Source organism: Coregonus lavaretus (assembly GCF_964263955.1).
Source record: "Coregonus lavaretus genome assembly, chromosome: 12".
NCBI lineage: Eukaryota > Metazoa > Chordata > Actinopteri > Salmoniformes > Salmonidae > Coregonus > Coregonus lavaretus.
The window spans coordinates 7,856,418-7,878,872 of NC_139999.1; the positions used below are offsets into that span (position 1 = coordinate 7,856,418).

The following is a 22,455-nucleotide window of genomic DNA, read 5'->3' on the forward strand; positions in this document are numbered from 1 at the left end:
GGCTCATACTGTGCTAATTAATCATTTTGTGGTTGGGGGAGGAGGAGGGGACATGTGCCTGCTCAGCCAAGTGTGTAATAGGGAAAAGAACCGAGCAGACTGCTGCAGAGCCGGAGGTGGGATGGAGTCTAGAGACCCACGGATGTATGGACGTGAGGTGAGGAGAGAAGAGACAGCAAAAGCACAATGGGTGAGCTTTCGATTGACTCCACATCATACAAAAAAACACGGCCTTTGAATATGTTTCCTCTGCCCCTGTTAGGTCTATACAATACATGGGTGTCTCAAAAACAATAGAGCCTCAAACCGGATTGGCTACGTGCGATATAAAACAAGCGTTTATTGGCTATCTTCCCTTAATCTGTATTCTCAAGATGACAACTATTCGTTGAGAATCCCCCTGGGACCCGACATCTTGACCCCTCGTTGCCTTCAATGATAGGTGATAAACTGAGCATTGACTAGATAAAATCACTTTCACCTCCATGCAATTCAACCGCACCCAGACCATGAATCTGTTCACTATAGGCTACAGCTCTTGTATTCGAATAAAACAAAAGATGGTGAGCAAACCACACACACACACACTCACACGGAATCACATTGATTTACTGATTATATTAATCAAGATTAAAATATAATGTATGTACTTGAGAGGTTGTTATAGCTGCTAAATAACTGACCAGAGCCATATCTAAAGTCCGAACGGTAGTAATCTGACAGATTATACGCACAGTGGAACGAGTCGAACGACGCCTCTCTCAGACTCGCTCGCTCTCCATTTGCGAATTCCATCAACATTAACTGATGATTTTATGAGGTTTTGCACCTGCATATGGCCTGCCATCACACAAAACGTCAATACCAAGTTATTAATGTGTTCATGGAACACTAGATCATGCGCACTCGACAAAATATTAATGATTTATGGCAAAGGGAGGGAGTTGAAGACTGACAGCCAGTCAAATAAGCTATTTTTTTGTATAATCAATCTTTTGGGCTTTTCCTTTAATGCAGATGTAAACATGTGTGTAAACATTTTTGTTTTGACAATTTCATTTATGTTCTTGATAATAAATAATAAAAAAGAGTGTCTGCGAATTCCCTAAAACGTAAATAAAAAAGTAGTAGGCCTATCGTTAATAAAGAATTGGCTAATAAACAATGCCGATTATTATCTGTAAGCAAGTCTTGCGGTGGGAATCTACCGTGGATTCAGCACTGTAACCCCCTCTCTTCTGGTGTCATGGCTGTTCTTTTCATTCTTCAGCACATTCAATCAGACAGTCGTACAGATCAGAGGAGGTCTGGACGAGGCTGATAACGCCGCCTGTGATTAACCCCTTCACTCACTCTGGGGACCGCGTCTATTGTATCTCTGACTCGGTCTTCTCTCTCAGAAAAGACCGTTTATGTTTGGTCGTGCAATGTGTAGGCTAAACCCCCATTTCTCTGGTATTTTAGGGAACATCGTATTTTAAACTTAATTGTGGGAATTGTGATATATCGTAAGATTTTAAATAGCCTAGATATCATTGTCAATCACTGGTGGTATTTTTTAAATGTGTTTTTCATGTGTATTTTTCCAGTTAATTCCTGGTGATGTTTGATTTTTTAGTGTCCCCTAATTTTCCAGGAACCTGTCAGATACACGTGCGTGGTGACTGTAGGCTAAAATGCAAATCGCCTATTTGAAATGTGAACATATTATGGTAAGCCGCTGCATGGATCCTTCAGTGGGTTAGTATTGCACTGGATATAGCCTAGTCCAGCAGACCGACAACAAAAATAGGAAAAACCCATGCTTTTCGTCAGCACTCAAACAAGCCAAGCAGCAACGTCTGGTTGGTTTGTCGCTGTTCTTCTGCGCATGGTGCTGAACCTGAATCAGGAAATAAACAAAGGACCAATTAAGATCACCAATTAATCTCTAACTGATTAATGAATTCCCCATAACATGAGGTTTGAAACATCAAAATATCAATAGTTACTCGGTTGAAAATAAAACATTTCTAAGGATAAAAAAGACATAGGCCTATAACCTCATTCTATGTTCCAACCGCAAAAAGAGCTTCCAAAAAGAAAAATACAGTTCACCTAATTTGTAAAGCATTTTTTGAATTAAAATGTACATTTAATTCAGCACCAAATAGGTTGAATGAAGAATAGTATTAGAGGTCAAGGAAATGTAACTCATCCGAGGCATTAGAGTGTCGCGCTCTTACATTAAGTCTTTATTTTTACTCGGGGAAACACTGGAAAGCGGCACACGCAAACGATCAGTGACAAGAGAAAGGAAAAGCTGTTGGGGTGACTTGCTGTAGTAAAACATGTAAACATCTAGCACGGGTTAGCACTGGCAGTTATATCAAACTATTCTTTGATTATTTTTTAACTTTTAAATTAACTTCGAATTATTATTGGCACGTTGTTAGATTTTTTTATTTTTTTTTACATTTTTGTCATTTAGCAGACGCTCTTATCCAGAGCGATTTACAGGAGCAATTAGGGTTAAGTGCCTTGCTTAAGGGCACATCGACAGATTTTTCACCTAGTCGGCTCGGGGATTAGAACCAGCGACCTTTCGGTTACTGGCACAACGCTCTTACCCACTAAGCTACCTGCCGCCCGTTAGTTTATTATACATTATTATTATTAAGACTAATACAAACTAGGCCTTCCTATTGTTATTTATTGTAATTAAATAGGTGTGGTAGGCTATTTGAGAATATTTCTTTTTTTTGTAAAACAATAAAAACGTTTTGGACTCGTGCTGCATGCAAGAGTAAATATTTGTATTGAATATGTATAGTTAAAAGGAAACTCCACATCCACGCGTAACAATAAACCTATTCTGGAGATGATCCCATATTTAGGCCTGCAATCACGTTACACTCTTTTTTTTTTTACTCACAACTCATATCGAGCTCAAATAAATAGTTTGCTATTAAAAGCTATAGTTCTTCCAATCAAAGGGTGAATTAAAAACACATTAAGGAGAAAGCCTCATCCAAAATATTATCTTGATGAGGTTCGTTGCAGACACAATAAAACTTGCTATGGCCAACGCATTTATACTGAAAATACAGCATTTTTATCCTAATTTCGAAATGAATTATTGGCTGCGTTTTAGAAACAAAACCAAGGTTATATTATTTTTCTATTTAGATGTAAGGTAGGGATATTAAAACATTGTGTTCTTCTAACAAATAAAGGAGTTCTGGTGCGTAAAATGCAAGCCTCAGAAATAACGCAGCATTTAAATCAATAGAAAAAAACGTTTTTCTTTCTCGATTGGCTACATGGAGTTAACTTCTACCTTACCATCGATAGCCTATTTTAAACGACGAAACAAGAAAACAAGCATTTTCTTCACGAATAAACGAAAAAAACATATGAAATTCGATCCATATAATTCCAGTAGGCACATCCAACTATCTTTACCACTGAAGACACGCACGTCCTCTTGTCATTCAAAATTAAACTCATGGTCACAACAAAAGGTGGTCAAATTCTAGTCTGAAAGTTACATAACCAGGTCCAAAGAGTTGATGGGTTTCTGCCTTCAGTTTCCGCCTATCTCCTTTTATAGGCCACACGTAAAGTTATTTAAGACTCGAAGCCCCCAGAATGCCATTGGATGTTAGAATGAAGTTTTGTAGAATATGGGGGTAGGGAGGGGACGGGGTACCGTAAGCACCTCCCCCAGAAATGCAGCAAATAGCTCCCGTTTTCTTCTATGGTGTGGCTGCGCCCGCTTGGGGCTGGAGACGTGTTTCACGAAGCAGAGTCCTTGCATTGGCAGGCTGATGATGACACGTGCCTCCTCTTTGCCACCCCCAGGCTCAAGCGTACCGCATTGGCATCAGTAACGACCAAGGAAAACCAACTGTGGAAGCGCTGCTGCAACCGTCATTATCAATAAACCAACTCAATATTAGAAATTGCAACGCGCAATTTAGAGTAATCCTCTGCGTAATAAATTGTTTTCCTTCAGAAAAATCGTGAATCAAGATCGGACGTTTTCGTCGAGCTAAAGAAGAGAGTGAGTTAACAAGATGCAGAGACGAAGCGCCAACGTCTGAAGGTGACATGAACCTGGGGATGATCAAGCAGTGGAGATAGCAACTGAACAACCATCAGGGCTTTATAAAACCACCGTTTGTACCATAGCCTCGTTTTATTCATGTACAGAAACAGATCTGCAAAATAAAGTTGTTGGCTATTTATTGTATTTGAATTAGAAAAGAACCGTCACCGACCGGTACAACAGACAGAGGAAGCAACAATGGCACATTTAATCCGAAGCAAGTTTCAAAATAAACTGTCAAATGCGGCAACTTCCATGTCGAATAAATCCACTGCGAAGGTGAGCGGGATGATGGCCAGGATGGGCTTCCAGGCCGCCACAGACGAGGAGGGACTGGGATTCGCCGCCTGCGATGATTTGGATTACGACCACCGGCAAGGACTGCAGATGGACATCATGAAATCGGATGAAATGGGTGGTGGAGACGCTGGAGAAGGGAGTGGAGAGGGTGGGATGGGTGGAGGAGAAGACGGTATGGCGGCTGGGGACAGCCACTACCAGAGAGATGGCACCGGCCCCCCGCCCTCCGGTTCTAAAGCCTCAGGTCTGGGCGAAGAAGAGAAATCACCAAAAATCACCGCTTGGGAAGCGGGCTGGAACGTCACGAATGCAATCCAGGTAAAGACGCATTCAGATAACCAGTTGAAACTTCATGGGTTTTTGCAAGTGTCCTCTTCCACTCATTTACTCCTTCATTCATTCATTATTTCGTGTTACCTGCCATAGCCAAATGTAAAGACATATACATAGCTTTTCTTTCAGTCATCGCCAAACTGATTGCAACCATGAAATCAATACCTGTGAAAAACGGCAAATGGAGATAGGCTACGGCAGTCGATATAACCAACCAATTAGACTACCAATAGTTCCTTATGAAATATAAAGAAGAGCAAGCCCATCTGACAGGACATTTCGTTTTGATTTAGGATTTAGAGATGAATTGGGCTATTTAAACACACCGATCATGTATGTGGTTTGGATAGGTTCATAATGAGCGGGGAAACGGAATAGCATGCATGCTGTTAGAATAAGAAGGAAACCAGGGCGTGAAACGTAATGTTTTGTTCTATTTCATTATATGAAGCCATACACATAACCTAGAGAATAATGATAAAGGATATTGAAATAGTCAAATTCATGGAGGAGACCCATAGACTTTCATTTGACAAAAGAAAATGACGTACTGATCCGTTGATGCGGTTTTACGCACGAGTTTGACTCTGTCGATCCGGCGCGCATTCAAGTAAAAGCTCTAATATTTGAAAGCATCTAACCTTCAGATCAAAAGGTGACCTTCTAGATAAACATCTCATCAAGTCATGAAGATATAGCCTAAGCTATGCCGCTCTGTGTTTTTCTCGATGGCCTATCCGATACGTTATAATCATTTTATAACGCACTTCACCATTACATTACGCACAGGCAATGCGTGTCCATCACCTACAACGACGTAATAAATGGTGACGGTTGAAGTGTTAACATTTACTCGACAGTGTATTTCATATGATGTGTTGCTTTGTTCCTGTTTGGACCCCAGAAAGAGCTAATTGGGATCCTAATAAATACTAAAATGAGGCAAAAAGTCCCCAAGACAAGCGCCGTCCCATCATACGTTATTCAGGCTATGGTCATCGTCATGGCAGTCACCATTACGTCAGGACGTGTCTCCTTTAGAAGCCCTTAATGACGTTAACACAATTAGCTGGAATGGGCACGCTCACAGCGAAATGGAATGCCCACGAGAACCCACACATACAAGCAAGCATGTCCCCCATTGAATCATGTTACACATAGGATATATTATAATGCATGACGTTATGATCAACAAATACTACATTTTGTTAAAAATTAATAAATAATAATAATCTGGATTTGACCATTTTGTGTTTATTATGTCCATACCCATGTCAACCATTGAATGGCTTTAGGATATATTGTCATGCATATATAGCATATATTTAGGCTTTATTACAATGCATTAGTTATTATCTATTGTATAGAATTTCCTATATTGTGGACTGGTTATGCGTTGTTCCCATAGGCCAAGCCATCTCCATATTGTGTATTTTTGTGTATTTTCAGGGGATGTTCGTTCTGGGTTTACCATACGCCATTCTCCACGGGGGCTACCTCGGACTGTTTCTCATTATTTTCGCCGCCGTGGTGTGTTGCTACACGGGGAAAATTCTCATCGCCTGCCTGTACGAGGAGGACGAAGACGGCCAACTGGTCCGTGTGAGGGACACATACGTGGACATAGCCAACGCGTGTTGTCAGCCGAGGTTTCCATCTTTAGGTGGTCATATCGTGAATGTAGCCCAGATCATTGAGCTGGTGATGACGTGTATCCTGTACGTGGTTGTGAGCGGGAACCTGATGTACAATAGCTTTCCCACCCTCCCCATCTCTCAGAAGGCCTGGGCCATAGTGGCCACCGCCGCCCTGCTACCCTGCGCCTTCCTCAAGAACCTCAAGTCCGTGTCAAAGTTCAGCTTGCTGTGCACTATCGCGCACTTCGTAATCAACATCCTGGTAATTGCCTACTGCCTCTCCAGAGCGCGCGATTGGGCCTGGGATAAAGTCAAATTCTACATCGATGTAAAGAAGTTCCCCATTTCTATTGGAATCATCGTGTTCAGTTACACCTCTCAGATTTTCCTTCCGTCGCTCGAGGGGAACATGCAGAAGCCCAGCGAGTTCCACTGCATGATGAACTGGACCCACATTGCCGCGTGCGTCCTCAAAGGCCTGTTCGCCCTCGTGGCCTACCTGACCTGGGCGGATGCCACCAAGGAGGTCATCACAGACAACCTGCCGTCAACCATCAGGGCTGTCGTAAACCTATTCTTAGTTTCCAAAGCCTTACTGTCATACCCATTGCCATTCTTCGCTGCAGTCGAGGTTTTGGAGAAATCATTTTTTAATGAACAAGAACGCACGTGGTTCCCAAATTGCTACGGGGGCGATGGACGCCTGAAAGCTTGGGGCCTCACTCTCAGATGCAGCCTTGTGGTGTTCACGTTGCTCATGGCCATTTATGTACCGCATTTTGCCCTTCTCATGGGTCTGACCGGCAGCCTGACGGGGGCAGGGTTGTGCTTTCTGCTTCCCAGCCTCTTCCACCTCAAGCTGCTATGGAGAAAGCTTCTATGGCACCACGTATTCTTTGATGTCGCCATATTTGTAATAGGAGGTATATGCGCTATCTCCGGTTTCATCCACTCAATGGAGGGACTCATAGAAGCTTACAAATATGGCATAGAAGATTAGCCAAGCCTCTGTCTGCTGGATATAGATGTTACCACACATCCATCTTAAAGTGAATAACTGAAATCCCCACTGAGCGCAGTCAGCCCATGCTTACAGAATTCATGCGAAATAAATGCTCGCACAGAATGCAGTTCACGCACACATTTGCGCGTGCTCATTACACCCTTGCATTGACACACACGCGCGCGGAGAGAAAGACACAAACATCACAAAACATGACACACGATATGGACAATTCAACTTGTAATGTAATGTATAAATATCACTAAATGCATATCCATATTTTTCAGTGGAGTGAAGGTTTACAATAGCTCAATCGACCTAAACAAAATGGCTAAATGAGCAATGTGTCTTTTCATCTCTGTGGAGGTTTATTGCCACCTTGAGAGCCATTTCATTTCACATTCAAGCCTGCATTCTTAGAAAACAAGGTTATGGATAGAACCAAAAAGGGTTCTATGCTTGCTTCATGTATGGCACAACTTAAGGTGCTATATAGAACCGGCGTTGGTTCCATATAGAACGCTATATGGAACCCAACGGTTCTATATGGAACCACTGTTGGTTCAGTAGAGAAGAACCCTACAAAAGGGTTCTATATAGAACCTTTAGGGGTGCCATATATGAAGCAAGCAATAGAACCCTTTTTGGTTCTATCCAGAACCTTTTATTCTAAGAGTGCGTGTGGTTTTGGACTTTGACAGTTTCACGGCATAATGTGACTAAATGGTATAAACGAAGCTGTGCGTTTTGATATGATGCCATTTTCTTCTTCTAAATTATTTGCAATGTTTCAAATGGGCAATGAATGTGATTATTAATTAACACATTGGCATATTGGAATGTGGACCTATTATGATGACAACTAACATAATGGCAATAAAGTATATCAGCAAGACAAAATAAATAGAATACATATCATGGATGATGCCCATATAATTTGTTACTGAATACTAGGAATATCCCAAATATATTTATTGAGAAGTAATTATTCTCTCCAAGCGCTATAATTGAAACAGTATGATTATAGTAGTCTAATTACATACACAGCTACTTTAACTATGCATTGAATGTATGATATTCAGACAGATAAGAAAATAATTCTGGAATTGGGAGGTGGAAAAGAAAACGGTTATAACCAGAGTAAGGAAAGACGTGTTTTGGATATTTGAATGAATAACCATTAGCCTACAACATATCGTTAGGCCTACACATACCTATCGCACAAGTTATGAAATTGTGAGAAAAAAAAACGGCAAATGCCCGTGAAGTAAAAGGCTATGTCGTTAGCGTTCGGAGAACGGCGTTTTAGAACCAGAAGTCTCAAAGTAATTTGACCCATATTCACCCCAGACAGAGGAAAATACTGTCCCGCCGTTAAGAACCCCCAACCCCCATGGAATTCTGTCACACTCAATTCGAATTTATCCCCTGTTTCACATTATGCATTTCAATTGTAAACTATTCCTGCGAGATGAATTTGAATAATTCGAGGTCCGGAATCAAGTGTCTGAATGTAGAAGACATCATACAAAGAAGAACATGTGCATAAATACATTTTTCATTCTGTGCAATCCAACGGGTCATGTGGAAATGTTATAAAACCGTATGTGTAGTGTTATTGTGGTTTCAAAAAGATGGAATGTAGCCTATATCTCATAAATCGTTATCATATATCGTGAAAATGAATATTAAAGAATAAAGAAATAAGTGAAATTATATTGTATAAATGTGTGTGGTTTTATGTGATGAAAACGAAAACCGTGAGAAACATGTATTTTTTCTCTATAAATAGAATAAAATATGGAAAAAAAATGTTGAATACTTTGAGATTTTTTGCAGATATCCGATTAATAATAAAAATACATGCATGGTTTTGTTTAATGATTAACGTTTTATGAGTGTTATTCCTGTGTAATAGCCACTCTAAATTACAGGAATTATGCAATTACATTCAAGACCAAAAAGGTAATGTTTGAGTTAATTAAATGTGTGTGTTTTTATGCGAGAGAGAGAGAGAGAGAAAGAGGTCCCGCGAGCACTGCGAACAGTGAATGCAGGTGCACAAGTCACGTGCCATAATTGTTACCATTTGCTTCGATAATGGGACATTTTAGCCAGTAATTGTCTATAATCGTAATGACTGTAGCTTTTGCTATTGCTTGGAATAGTCTAGCCCTATTTTCATAAAACGCCGCATAGCATAAAGAAAATGGTAGCCTAAAGGTTAATAGTTTAAGGTATGTGCAGCTTGTAGTTTAGTCCACTTTGGTTCATCATGCTTGTATACATTTAGCGGAATGAAGTTAGAACAGACGGTTTGCTATTTGCCAGATTTTTGCTGTGGGGCACAAGCAGATAGGCCTGTCTGTTCATCGCACATGTGGATTTTGTGTTAAGAAATAGCATCTGGACCGCATGCCTATTTGGGAGGACCTGGACCGCATGCCTATTTGGGAGGACCTGGACCGCATGCCTATTTGGGAGGACCTGGACCGCATGCCTATTTGGGAGGACCTGGACCGCATGCCTATTTGGGAGGACCTGGACCGCATGCCTATTTGGGAGGACCTGGACCGCATGCCTGTTTGGGAGGACCTGGACCGCATGCCTATTTGGGAGGACCTGGACCGCATGCCTATTTGGGAGGACCTGGACCGCATGCCTATTTGGGAGGACCTGGACCGCATGCCTATTTGGGAGGACCTGCATATTGTGCACAGTCCATCTCCATAAGGTTTACAATCTGTTGATGTAAATGCATACATGGGCGCTGTCAGAGGTCTACAGTCCCCTGTAGCTCAGTTGGTAGAGCATGGCGCTTGCAACGCCAGGGTTGTGGGTTCGTTTCCCACGGGGGGCCAGTATGAAAATGTATGCACTCACTAACTGTAAGTCGCTCTGGATAAGAGCGTCTGCTAAATTACTAAAATGTAAATGCCTACCTCAGCCCAATCTGCACACTCTATAGCTAAAATTAGGCTACTAAAGAGGATGAGATTAGAAAATGGAAAAGATGAGACGAAAAGAGACGTCTGACACTACATGACCAAAAGTATGTGGACACCTGCTCGTCAAACGTCTCATTCCAAAATCATGGGCATTAATATGGAGTTGGTCCCCCCTTTGCAGCTATATCAGCCTCCACTCTTCAGGGAAGGCTTTCCACTAGATGTTGGAACATTGCTGCGTGCGTGGACTCCAATTCATCCCGATGGGGTTGAAGTCAGGGCTCGATGCAGGCCAGTCAAGTCCTTCCACACCGATCTCAACAAACCATTTCTGTATGGACCTCGCTTTGTGCTCCCGAGTGGCGCAGCCGTCTAAGGCACTGCATCTCAGTGCTTGAGGCGTCACTACAGACACCCTGATTGCAGGCTGTATCACAACCGGCCGTGATTGGGAGTCCCAGGGTGGCGCACAATTGGTCCAACGTCATCCGGGTTTGGCCGGTGTAGGCAGTCATTGTAACTAAGAATTTGTTCTTAACTGACTTGCCTAATTAAATAAAGGTAAAATAAAATAAAAAAATAGAAATTGTGCACAGGGACATTGCCATGCTGAAACAGGAAAGGGCCTTCCCCAAACTGTTACTACAAAGTTGGAAACACAGAATCGTCTAGAATGTCATTGTATGCTGTAGTGTTAAGATGTCCCTTCACTGGAACTAAGGGGCCTGAACCATGAAAAACAGCCACAGACCATTATTCCTCCTACCTAAAACTATATTTGGCACTATGCATTCGGGCAGGTAGCGTTCTCCTGGCTTCAGCCAAACCCAGATTCGTCCATCGGACTGCCAGATGGTGAAGCGTGACTCATCACTCCAGAGAATGCGTTTCCACTGCTCCAGTCCAATGGCGGCGAGCTTTACACCACTCCAGCCGACGCTTGGCATTGTGTGATTTTAGGCTTGTGTGCGGATGCTCCGCCATGGAAAGGCATTTCATGAAGCTTCCGACGAACAATTATGCTGAACTTCGAGGCAGTTTGAAACTCGGGAGTGTTGCATTCGAGGACAGACGATTTTTACGCGTTATCCACTTCAGGACTTGGCGGTCCCATTGTGAGCTTGTGTGGCCTACTACTTCGTGGATGAGCCTTTGTTGCTCCTAGATGTTTCCACTTCACAATAACAGCACTTACAGTTGACCTGGACAGCTCTAGCAGGGCAGGAATTTGACGAACTGACATGTTGGAAAGGTGGCATCCTATGACGGTGCCACGTTGAATGTCACTGAGCTCTTCAGTAAGGCCTTTCTAGTGCCAATGTTTGTCTATAGAGATTGTAGGACTGTGTGCTCGATTTTATACACCTGTCAGCAACGGGTGGTGCTGAAATAGCCGAATCCACTAATTTGAAGGGGTGTCCACATACTTTTGTATATAATGTATTTGAGCTTTGTGAGAATCGAAATTATATTCACACAGATATCTATTGACTAAATGAAGGCAATTTGGTTAAAGACAAATATTTAAAACAGCCTTTATGCTTACAGTTGACTTTTCAAATTCACAGTGGCGATATGGTTGATAGTCCCTAGGTACAATCAAATCGTTCATTAACGGCTTAACTGGTATAAAGACTTCATTAAAGCCATTCAAACACTAAATTCTCGTGACGCAAACGCTCAACCAGCTGGATTGTAGGGAGTCAAGTTGTTGAATGAGCAACCATTTTAACACGATATTGACACCTGAATGTAGAGTTTAGAGCGACGAGGCACAGTGAATGTGTCTATTGCGTCGCCTACAATCGTAAGAATGTATAGCCTACAGAGATGGAAGTAAACTTATTACGCCTTTGTGATGAAACACACAATTACAGGGTTAATAGTACATTTAAATTATGTGAATCAAATGTACAGACCAAGTAGTCTCATGAAGTTTAATCAAATTCTTTATTTCTCCGGATCAGTCAACATGTTGATGAATCGCTGCTTCATTAGAATGAGAGGTACGCCATCTAGTTGCAATGAAGGGCGTTTCCATAACCGGTGAAAAGCACCCTGGCTACTGTACTTTTATTGAATGATTATTTGAGAAGTAAACTTAAATATGTACTGTAGTCATCCAGATAACCTGTGCATTAGATAAGGCTACCTTAAAGTAAAAAAATAAAAACGTTGCACATTTTGATAGAGGCTTTGTCACAAGTTCAGAATGACAACTTCCTATCCCTCATAAACACTGCTACAACATTTCAATCCAACATATTTATTCAAGTAATGACAGTGCATTCCATAAAATTCATAATTTTACTAACAAAACAGTGAAATATTTACAAATATAAAATGCCATAGAATAGTCAAAATGCCACAAATTACAGAAGGGCATCAAGATGCCAGATGACAACACATTCATAGCAGAGAAGAGAGCCAAGTAATCCATAGCATAGTGAGCAGTATAGTCAAGCATTAAGCATGTGTCGTGTTCATTAGACAAACTAAATAAAATAAAATGGACTGAAGCAGTCCAATAAGGATCACTTTCGTTACGTGCCTTTTAATGAACGCGACCATGGCCTCAGGATTGTGTAGGAGCTGGGAAACCGCCAACCAGGATTTCTGAAACACCTGGCAACGGTCCTCATTTGCTTTGCTCTGGGCTGTGAGACATGGCGGTGGGTGTCTTGGTAGAGTTCCCCACCACCCAGGGGTGGGTCAGGACACCCTGGATAGGGAGCCTGTGGAGGGGGTTGTGCTTGAGCAGCGTGTCTATCAGGTCTCTGCTGCCGGCGCTGACGTGGGCCGGGTAAGTGAACTCCACCTGCAAGAACAAGAGGGGATTCAGAGTTGTGTTACAGGAATATATAATATGACATTTGTTCAGTTTATCCTAAACATCTACCAATACATTTGAGTATGTGTACGTGATCCATGCAGGAAATTGACACTTTAAAACCGTGGTGCTAGCAACGCCAAGGTAAACTGGGTAACACCAGACTAGTTTTATCAAAATGTGAACCAATACCGTTCAAGTTGAATCAATAGTTTGTGCAGTAATAAATGGGAGATTTTCCTATTGTAAACCAACACCAAACAGCTAAATAAGAGATCAATTCACAGTCAGCCAGTTCTAAGCTCTTACCAACTGAGCACCACATGAACAGTTTTATCTAAGCATGGTTTTAAGTATGCATTTCACCGTTAGTTTACAAAGCATGTGACAAATACAATTTGATCTAAATGTAAACTAGTAAGCTCAAAGCTGAATCAATAATGTGTACACTGCAGTAAGTGGGTTTTGCCAAGTTGTAAAGCAATACCAACAGCTCTACAGAAAATAACTTCAGTTCTTACCCGTGAGATCTTGCGGTAGGTGTCCTCATTGTTCTTGGTCTCAAAGGGAGGGCGTCCCACCAGGAACTCATAGCAGAGCACCCCCAGGCTCCACAGATCCACCTTCTCATCGTGGGTTCTGCCCTCAATCATCTCTGGAGGCAGGTAGTCCAGAGTCCCACACAGAGTCGACCTCCTGGACAGAGGGCGGAAGAAGTGCATCAGGGGTATATTCAGGGAGGTGAAACATTGGGAACATGGCAAATAGAAAAGTAACAGAGAAACTATTGCCCATGACAATGTTTATCTGGCTGCAAAAGCAAACTCCCATTTTACATCAATGTCCTTGCCCACACAATCTAAAGTTGCAAATAAATTGCCAACAAGGGAGACTGATGGATTGAGTGGTTACCTTGAGGAGGGTGTGTGCACCGACCAGCCAAAGTCTGCTATCTTCAGCTCCCCGTTGGCCCCCAACAGCAGGTTCTCAGGCTTGATGTCCCGGTGGATCACTTTCTTAGAGTGGCAGTAGTTCAGGGCATCTGCCAGCTCCATAATGTACTGGAGAAAGAGAATGGCTTCCATTTAGGCCGGGGGTGTCCAAACTTCTGAGCCACATAAGGAAGACTTAGGAATTGCAGCACGTGAATTCAAATTAAATGGAGGTTTCCTATTTTCTCTCCCTTAACAACTTGTTTTTGTGATGATATCTTAATATAAAAAAATAAAAAAATTCTAAATAAGGGCACTTAAGACTACGAAGATCTGGCAAATCAGGTCCAGGCCAATTTCAGTTCAAAGGATTGTAGGCTTTGAAGTGATTGACATGTGTCAAAGGTACTGATTGATCAGGAATGCAGAGATAAGAGCAGACACTTGAGCTCATCTTTCATTTTGATATTTTAGATCGCTGGAACTCAGTCCCCGAGTGTCCTACAGACGAACAGAACAGCCACAGTTACACAGCTTAAATGGCTGAATCATTACTGCGCAGAAAACTGCCCATGGCTAGCCTAAACCGTTCAAATGGCATAGATCAGTTATGATATTACTGGTGCCACATGTGTTGTTGCCATCTTTCCTGTCGCGGGCCACGTTTCAAATAATTCTATAAACTACAGTCACGGGCCTTTTCAAAACTATTCTCAAAGTCAGCAAAATGAAAAAAAAAAAATCCTCTTACTGTGGCACTCCTTTGTTCAGTAAAGCTTCCACATCGTTGGAGCTCACTGTACAACTCTCCTTTAGGAGCAAACTCCAGGATGAGGTAAACGCGAGCCGTGTCGTGGAAGTAACCATAGAGACGCAGGATATTGGGGTGCCTGTGGGAGAGAGAGGCTGAATAATTAATTGGTGCATTGTCATCATGTTCTACAATACAGCTGACGCGGTGCTCATCCACAAGGACAGTCCTAGGACTAGCCTGATGGCCAGAAAAGGTTTGATCCTACTAGCCAACTACACTCACTGACTTGTCAGGTCTCTAGGACCGATTACTGTAAAAAACACTGTCAATTGCTGATGTAAAAAGAGCTTTATTAATTTGACTGTTCCTTTTTATGCCCCAACAAAAGGAGTTGGCTAAATCACTAAAAACAGACCTGACATTGTCAACCACCAGTCAGTCCACATCTATTTGAATGAATGCCAGTTAGGACCGCATGATCAGTACCAACCTGAGATGTGACTGGATCTCCACTTCCCTCCGTAGTTGGTGCTCCACTCCGGCCTTCTCCAGCTGCTTCTTGAAGAGCACCTTGAGAGCCAGGATGAACATGGTCTGGCGCTCCCTGGCCAGGTACACGTTGCCAAACTTACCCTTCCCCAAGGGACGACCGATGTCAAAGTTCTCCAGGGCCCAGCGTTTCCTACAATAGGAAGATTGGCCAAGTCAGTTACGTCATTTTGAAACGTTTAACCGTCACAGTAACGAGGAAGAACTGTATTGTACCTATTTTCTACAGCAGTTACATTTTAACAGAATCATAACATCTGGTCTGCGGAGGTCAGAATCAACGTTCATTCAACCACCTGCACTTACTTTGAAGAAGCAGTTGAGGATTCAGTCTTGGTAGGTTTATCTGAACAAACAAAACACAAGTGTAAGAGTGGACCAAAGCATTACTCCCATCCAATCTGACTATTATAAAACGTTTTGCCTCTTACTTTGTGGCTTTTCCTGCTTGGATTGGTCGGTGGCTCTGGCTGGCTCAGAACTTGCAGGAGTCGAAGCATTGGTCTGGTTCTTTGGCTGGCTCTGGGTTAGGGTCTGAACCCTTGACTGGCTGGGGGTCTGAACAGGTTTGGGGGTCTGGGTTTGAGGTGGACCTTTAACAGATTTGAGGCTCTGGATTTGAGACTGAGGTTTAGGCTGGGGTTGAACAGCATTCACGTTCTGGTCACCAGCTTGCGGTTCTGTGGTCTTGATGGTGCGTAGGACTGTGGTCTCCGGCTTCTGTTGGGTCATGGGTCGCTGGATACGCTGTGGTCCATTTGACGGCCCTAGAACGCGCTGGGCTGGCGTGGCGTAGGCCACAGGCTTGTGACCACTGGACGACTGGGACACTGGAACACGCTTTGGCCCATCACTGGTACGCTAAATATGGGAGAGAAGTCATTTAGGACTACTATTACAGCAAGATAATGCAGAAAGGATACCAGCACACTGCTTTATGCAAACAATTGGTTTCAGTTGCATACTAGATATTGCAGTCAATTGTTTGGGTCAAGCCATGACGACATGTCCTATTTGGAGGATGATGGTTTCCTGTTTTAGTTACAGCAGTGTTATTGTAGCCTGGCCAATGAGTCCCACGGGATGGTGCAGGCTTTTGTACAAGCCCAGCACCGACACATGTAGCAAATTTAACTTAGTAGAAAGTTACTCAAGTAAAAGTCACCCAGTAAAATACTACTTGAGTAAAAGTATTTGGTTTTAAATATATTTAAGTATCAAAAGTAGAAATAATTTCAAATTCCTTATATTAAGCAAAGCAGATGGCACCATTCTTGTTTTTTAAATTTACGGATAGCCAGGGACACTCCAACACTCAGACATTATTTACAAAATATGCATGTGTTTAGTGAGTCCGCCAGACCATAGGCAGTAGGGATGACCACGTGTTCTCTTGATAAGTGTGTGAATTTCAAATTGTTACCATCCTGCTAAGCATTCAAAATGTAAGTACTTTGGGTTGTCATGGAAAATGTATGGAGTAAAAAGTACAATATTTTCTTTAGGAATGTAGTGAAGTAAAAGTTGTCAAAAATAATAGTATAGTAAAGTACAGATACCCCCCAAAAAGTACTTATGTAGTACTTTAAAGTATTTTTACACTGCCTAATAGTCACTGAACCTGAGCATACATTTTCTTAAGATCTAACCTCTTAAGGATCAGACCCTTTTTTTCTTCAATTTCCCTAAAATGACATGCATATTCTTGATACCATTTGAAAGGAAACACTGAAGTTTGTGGAAATGTGAAATTAATGTAGGAGAACATAACACAGACCTGGTAAAAGAGCCACAAAAAAAAAAACTTGTTCTTTTCCCCTCCATCTTTGAAATGCAAGAGAGGCCACAATATAATATTAGAGTTTATGCGCAATTTAGATTTTGGCCACTAAAAAGCAGCAGTGTGCAAAATTAAAGATTGATCCAGTGAAGCATTGCATTACTGGACAATTTTGTATCAAGTCTTCCCAAATGTGCCGAATTGGTCAATTGATACATTTAAGTACATAACTATAGAGAATACAAAAATGATATGGTTATACAAAATGTAAGTTTACACACGCCCAGGAATGTCATACATTTGAATATAAAAGTGTATTTTATCAAACAAAACGATGCTATATTTTTTCTGGAACCCTTAGGATGACAAATCAGAGCAAGATTACCGACTACCCGCCCTCCAGGACACCTACAGCACCAGATGTCACAGGAAGGCCAAAAAGATCATCAAGGACATCAACCACCCAAGCCACTGCCTGTTCACCCCACTATCATCCAGAAGGCGAGGTCATTACAGGTGTATCAAAGCTGGGACAGAGAGAATGAAAAACAGCTTCTATCTCAAGGCCATCAGACTGTTAAACATCCATGACTAGCACATTAGAGGCTGCTGCCGCCTATTGAAATCACTGGCCACTAAGAAATGCAACACTAGTCACTAATAATTACTCATCTCATGTATATACTGTATTCTAATATTTCTACTGCATCTTAGTCCATGCCGCTCTGTCATTGCTTGTCCATATACAGTGAGGGAAAAAAGTATTGGAGCCCCTGCTGATTTTGTACGTTAGCCCACTGACAAAGAAATGATCAGTCTAATTTTAATGGTAGGTTTATTTGAACAGAGAGACAGAACAAAAAAACCCCCCACAAAAACACGTCAAAAATGTTATAAATTGATTTGCATTTTAATGAGGGAAATAAGTGTTTGACCCCTCTGCAAAACATGACTTAGTACTTGGTGGCAAAACCCTTGTTGGCAAACAGAGGTCAGACGTTTCTTGTAGTTGGCCACCAGGTTTGCACACATCTCAGGAGGGATTTTGTCCCACTCCTCTTTGCAGATCTTCTCCAAGTCATTAAGGTTGAGGCTGACGTTTGGCAACTCGAACCTTCAGCTCCCTCTACAGATTTTCTATGGGATTAAGGTCTGGAGACTGGCTAGGCCACTCCATGACCTTTAATGTGCTTCTTCTTGAGCCACTCCTTTGTTGCCTTGGCCATGTGTTTTGGGTCATTGTCATGCTGGAATACCCATCCACGACCCATTTGCAATGCCCTGGCTGAGGGAAGGAGGTTCTCACCCAAGACTTGACGGTACATGGCCCCGTCCATCGTCCCTTTGATGCGGTGAAGTTGTCCTGTCCCCTTAGCAGAAAAACACCCAAAGCATAATGTTTCCACCTCCATGTTTGATGGTGGGGATGGTGTTCTTGGGGTCATAGGCAGCATTCCTCCTCCAAACACAGCGAGTTGAGTTGATGCCAAAGAGCTCCATTTTGGTCTCATCTGACCACAACACTTACATCCAGTTCTCCTCTGAATCATTCAGATGTTCATTGGCAAACTTCAGACGGGCATGAATAAGTGCTTTCTTGAGCAGGGGGACCTTGCGGGCGCTGCAGGATTTCAGTCCTTCACGGCATAGTGTGTTACCAATTGTTTTCTTGGTGACTATGGTACCAGCTGCCTTGAGATCATTGACAAGATCCTCCCATGTAGTTCTGGGTTGATTCCTCACCGTTCTCATGATCATTGCAACTCCACGAGGTGAGATCTTGCATGGAGCCCCAGGCCGAGGGAGATTGACAGTTATTTTGTGTTTCTTCCATTTGCAAATAACCGCACCAACTGTTGTCACCTTCTCACCAAGCTGCTTGGCGATGGTCTTGTAGCCCATTCCAGCCTTATGTAGGTCTACAATCTTGTCCCTGACATCCTTGGAGAGCTCTTTGGTCTTGGCCATGGTGGAGAGTTTGGAATCTGATTGATTGATTGCTTCTGTGGACAGTTGTCTTTTATACAGGTAACAAGCTGAGATTTGGAGCACTCCCTTTAAGAGTGTGCTCCTAATCTCAGCTCGTTACCTGTATAAAAGACACCTGGGAGCCAGAAATCTTTCTGATTGAGAGGGGGTCAAATACTTATTTCCCTCATTAAAATGCAAATCAATACATAACATTTTTGACATGCGTTTCTTTATTTTTTGTTATTCTGTCTCTCACTGTTCAAATAAACCTTCCATTAAAATTATAGACTGATCATTTCTTTGTCAGTAGGCAAACGTACATAATCAGCAGGGGATCAAATATTTCTTTCCCTCACTGTATATATAGTCTTAAATGCCATTCCTTACTTAGATGTGTGTGTGTTGTGAAAGTGTTAGATATTACTGCACTGTCGGAGCTAGAAGCACAAGCATTTCGCTACACCCGCAATAACATCTGCTATACACGTATGTGACAAATAACATTTGATTGTAATGCAAGTACATTATTTACTTTCAGAGGTGAATGTATCAAACCAGTTGACGTGATACATTGGACAGTGCAGTTAGACTAACAATAATTTAAGCTTCCTGCCCATATAAGACATGTCTATGTCCTAGAAAGTTTGCTGTTACTTACAGTCATGCTAATCACATTAGCTCAACCGTCCCGTACATGGGACACCGATCCCATGGAGGTTAAATTGATTAAAATACTCAAACTACAGTTATGCATGGTGCCCTTAGCAAGATTAAGATCAGGGATAGAATACCTACAGGTAGTGATTAATATCAGAAATAAGGGACAAGCTGACTATTGGACGACTACTCATGCGGTTAGGGCATTGTGATATTGTTGTCCTTCATTCATCCAGGTGATTCTGTTTTTTGGTCCACCACGTGTACAATTCAAACAGTAGGCTGTAGGAAGACAAAATGTAACTAACAAGAAGAGTACAGCAAATGTGAACCCACTTTTTAAAAAAAGTATTAAAAGATGGCGTCTTATCCACAGAGGGACAGTGCGGGTGCAGGAATTTTGTTCTAACCAAGCAGTAACACCTGATTCAACTAATCAAGCCTATGGATACGATTGGACACCCCTGTTATGAGTAACTTCCATGATGAATAGTAATTTAACTTTAGGGGAGAATATTATAATTAAGCTTACATAAGAAATTTCAGTTTTACTCAACATTTGGAAATTAATAAAAATGGATTTATGGAGGTGGGCTTATTTGGAAAACCCACAGGCTTTAATAGTACATTCGGTATCCTTTAAGCCCAGTCCTGAGTTCTCATATTTTACCAAACCTTTTTATCTCGCATAAAAATAAAATGGTGTAAGTAATGTAAAAACGTCACATAATAGATTAAGCTCTGATTGAGGGGTTGGGTTAAATGCACAACACACATTTCAGTTGTACAACTGACTAGGTATCCCCCTTTCCTTAAATAGGTACACTTACCTACCCTAAATACTTTGCAATGTAGCAGTGTTGTTTACTGGATCTACACACTACTTTTTAGCAAAAGATTCATAGGTGAAGTACGCAATAACTACCTTTATTTTTCGGCATCAAACCTGCCCAATTCTCACTTGAAACATTGTGTTTAATAGGCCAAATTACACTTAAAATGTGACTCCAAAGTGATCTGTCTTGCAATTCGTAGTCTATGACATTTCAAATTAACGTGATAATTTCTCACGAAGTAGTTTGGATGTAGCTAGTAAACTAGCTACTTCTATCAAGTAACTTTCGTTAGTTAAGTAAACGAGATGTTTTATTAAGGGTAGCTTTAGTGCATCTTACTTCACTTGAAGAAGTTAATTGGTACTGTAGTTTGGTAAACTGTAGCTAGCTATATTTTCAAAGAGTAGCTTCCCCAACGCTGCCTATTATTAGTTAGTTGAATCATGTGTGATAAGAACGGGGTAAGGATTGTCTTCATAGCTAGCTACATCCTGTAGATTTCCATGACAAACAGTTGGAACAGTGTTAACTAGAATGTAGAACTGACCTTGTTTTCAGACACCGGCCTTTGAAGCTTCGAGTCCTTTGCCAACTTTAGTCTGGCAGCATCCATATTCTGTAGAAAGATTTAAATGTGGTTAGCGCCTTTAGCTAAGTTAGCAAGCTAGCCAAAAGGACAAGTAGCAGACTAGCTAACCTTGATAGCTAACTAGTTACTGTAGCTATTCCGCTAGCTAGCTAGCTAGCTACAGTAGGCCTATACCGTTAGCATACATGATTACTAAACCATATTTGATTATGGTGTCTAAACTCACCAAATTCTTAGTTACGACGGTTAAAAAACTAGCAATGACTTCTCCCACGTCGTGTATTGCTGAATATTGGTCAAGTTGATGCCAAACCCCAATCTAGCAACTCGGCTCTCTGTTTTGCCCACTGATGCACGGGTTAGCCAACTCGGTATCGTTAGCTAACAAGCGAGCCAAAACAGATATTTCAATTCCAAGCGAAAGAAAAGTCGTCTAGCAAACGTTAGCTCTATAGTATTTCGATACTTGCTATCAGACCACGAGTTTATTAGCTATAGTAATATTTCATCTGGACAACGATAGCTAGCGTTTAACTAAACTGCACATTGCACGCCAGCCTATCACACATTCGCTCGCTAACTGCGTCTTGTTTAATTTCAAACAGCCCTCTTTTAAATACCTTTAAAAACGCTACGGCCTGTGATTGGTTGACGGGCGACTCCTTCCCAATAACCATTGGCTAACACAGGTTTGGTCATAACGTAGTACTCGAAATGCAATCTGGGAATTTCAATGGCAATAATGGGATGGGTTTCTACTAGTTACCACTAGTGGTGCACGACTCCAGGATTTTTGGAGTCGACTCAGAAAGTGATGTGTAGGAACTATAATATTTCGGTGATATTTATGCTGTGTGCAGCCTTCACGGATCCCATGGGATGATGCTCCACACTCTAAACTGATAAGCCTATTATTTGCCATGTTATAGCCCTATTCTGACGGGTATTACTAGAGATGTTGGTTTTGTTATTATTATCCAAGCATGTGCGTTATTACATTTACATTTTACATTTAGGTCATTTAGCAGACGCTCTTATCCAGAGTGACTTACAAATTGGTGCATTCACCTTATAGCCAGTGGGATAACCACTTTACAATATGTATTTTTTATTTTTTATTTTTATTTATTTTTAAGGGGGGGTAGAAGGAATACTTTATCCTATCCCAGTTATTCCTTAAAGAGGTGGGGTTTCAAGTGTCTCCGGAAGGTGTTGAGTGACTCCGCTGTCCTGGCGTCGTGAGGGA

General features: G+C 41.7%; 2 protein-coding genes across 2 annotated transcripts; one reads left to right on the forward strand and one right to left on the reverse strand.

Moving 5' to 3' along the window:
• Positions 1–4,288: 4,288 nt before the first annotated feature.
• Positions 4,289–7,360, forward strand: LOC311138455 (vesicular inhibitory amino acid transporter; the record flags this gene model as incomplete). The annotated part of the gene is made up of 2 exons (XM_084173137.1): positions 4,289–4,708; positions 6,173–7,360. The coding sequence occupies 2 exons, from the start codon at positions 4,289–4,291 to the stop codon at positions 7,358–7,360; spliced, it is 1,608 nt and encodes a 535-aa protein (XP_084029263.1).
• A 4,883-nt stretch (positions 7,361–12,243) lies between these two features.
• Positions 12,244–21,797, reverse strand: aurka (aurora kinase A). The gene is made up of 9 exons (XM_084173123.1): positions 21,436–21,797; positions 21,168–21,236; positions 15,808–16,237; positions 15,683–15,722; positions 15,318–15,509; positions 14,825–14,963; positions 14,054–14,202; positions 13,663–13,837; positions 12,244–13,129 (listed from the first exon to the last, which is right to left on the reverse strand). The coding sequence occupies exons 2-9, from the start codon at positions 21,231–21,233 to the stop codon at positions 12,950–12,952; spliced, it is 1,371 nt and encodes a 456-aa protein (XP_084029249.1). The 5' UTR covers positions 21,234–21,236; positions 21,436–21,797; the 3' UTR covers positions 12,244–12,949.
• Between the last annotated feature and the right edge of the window lie 658 nt (positions 21,798–22,455).

Excerpts from the sequence above, each read along its gene's own strand:
- aurka (XM_084173123.1), bottom strand. The coding sequence starts at position 21,233 with ATGGATGCTGCCAGACTAAAGTTGGCAAAGGACTCGAAGCTTCAAAGG. Across the intron at positions 15,723-15,807 it reads CAAGCAGGAAAAGCCACAAA|ATAAACCTACCAAGACTGAA; the intron begins GTAAGAGGCAAA and ends TTGTTTGTTCAG. Across the intron at positions 14,203-14,824 it reads CTGAACAAAGGAGTGCCACA|TACATTATGGAGCTGGCAGA; the intron begins GTAAGAGGATTT and ends CTCTTTCTCCAG.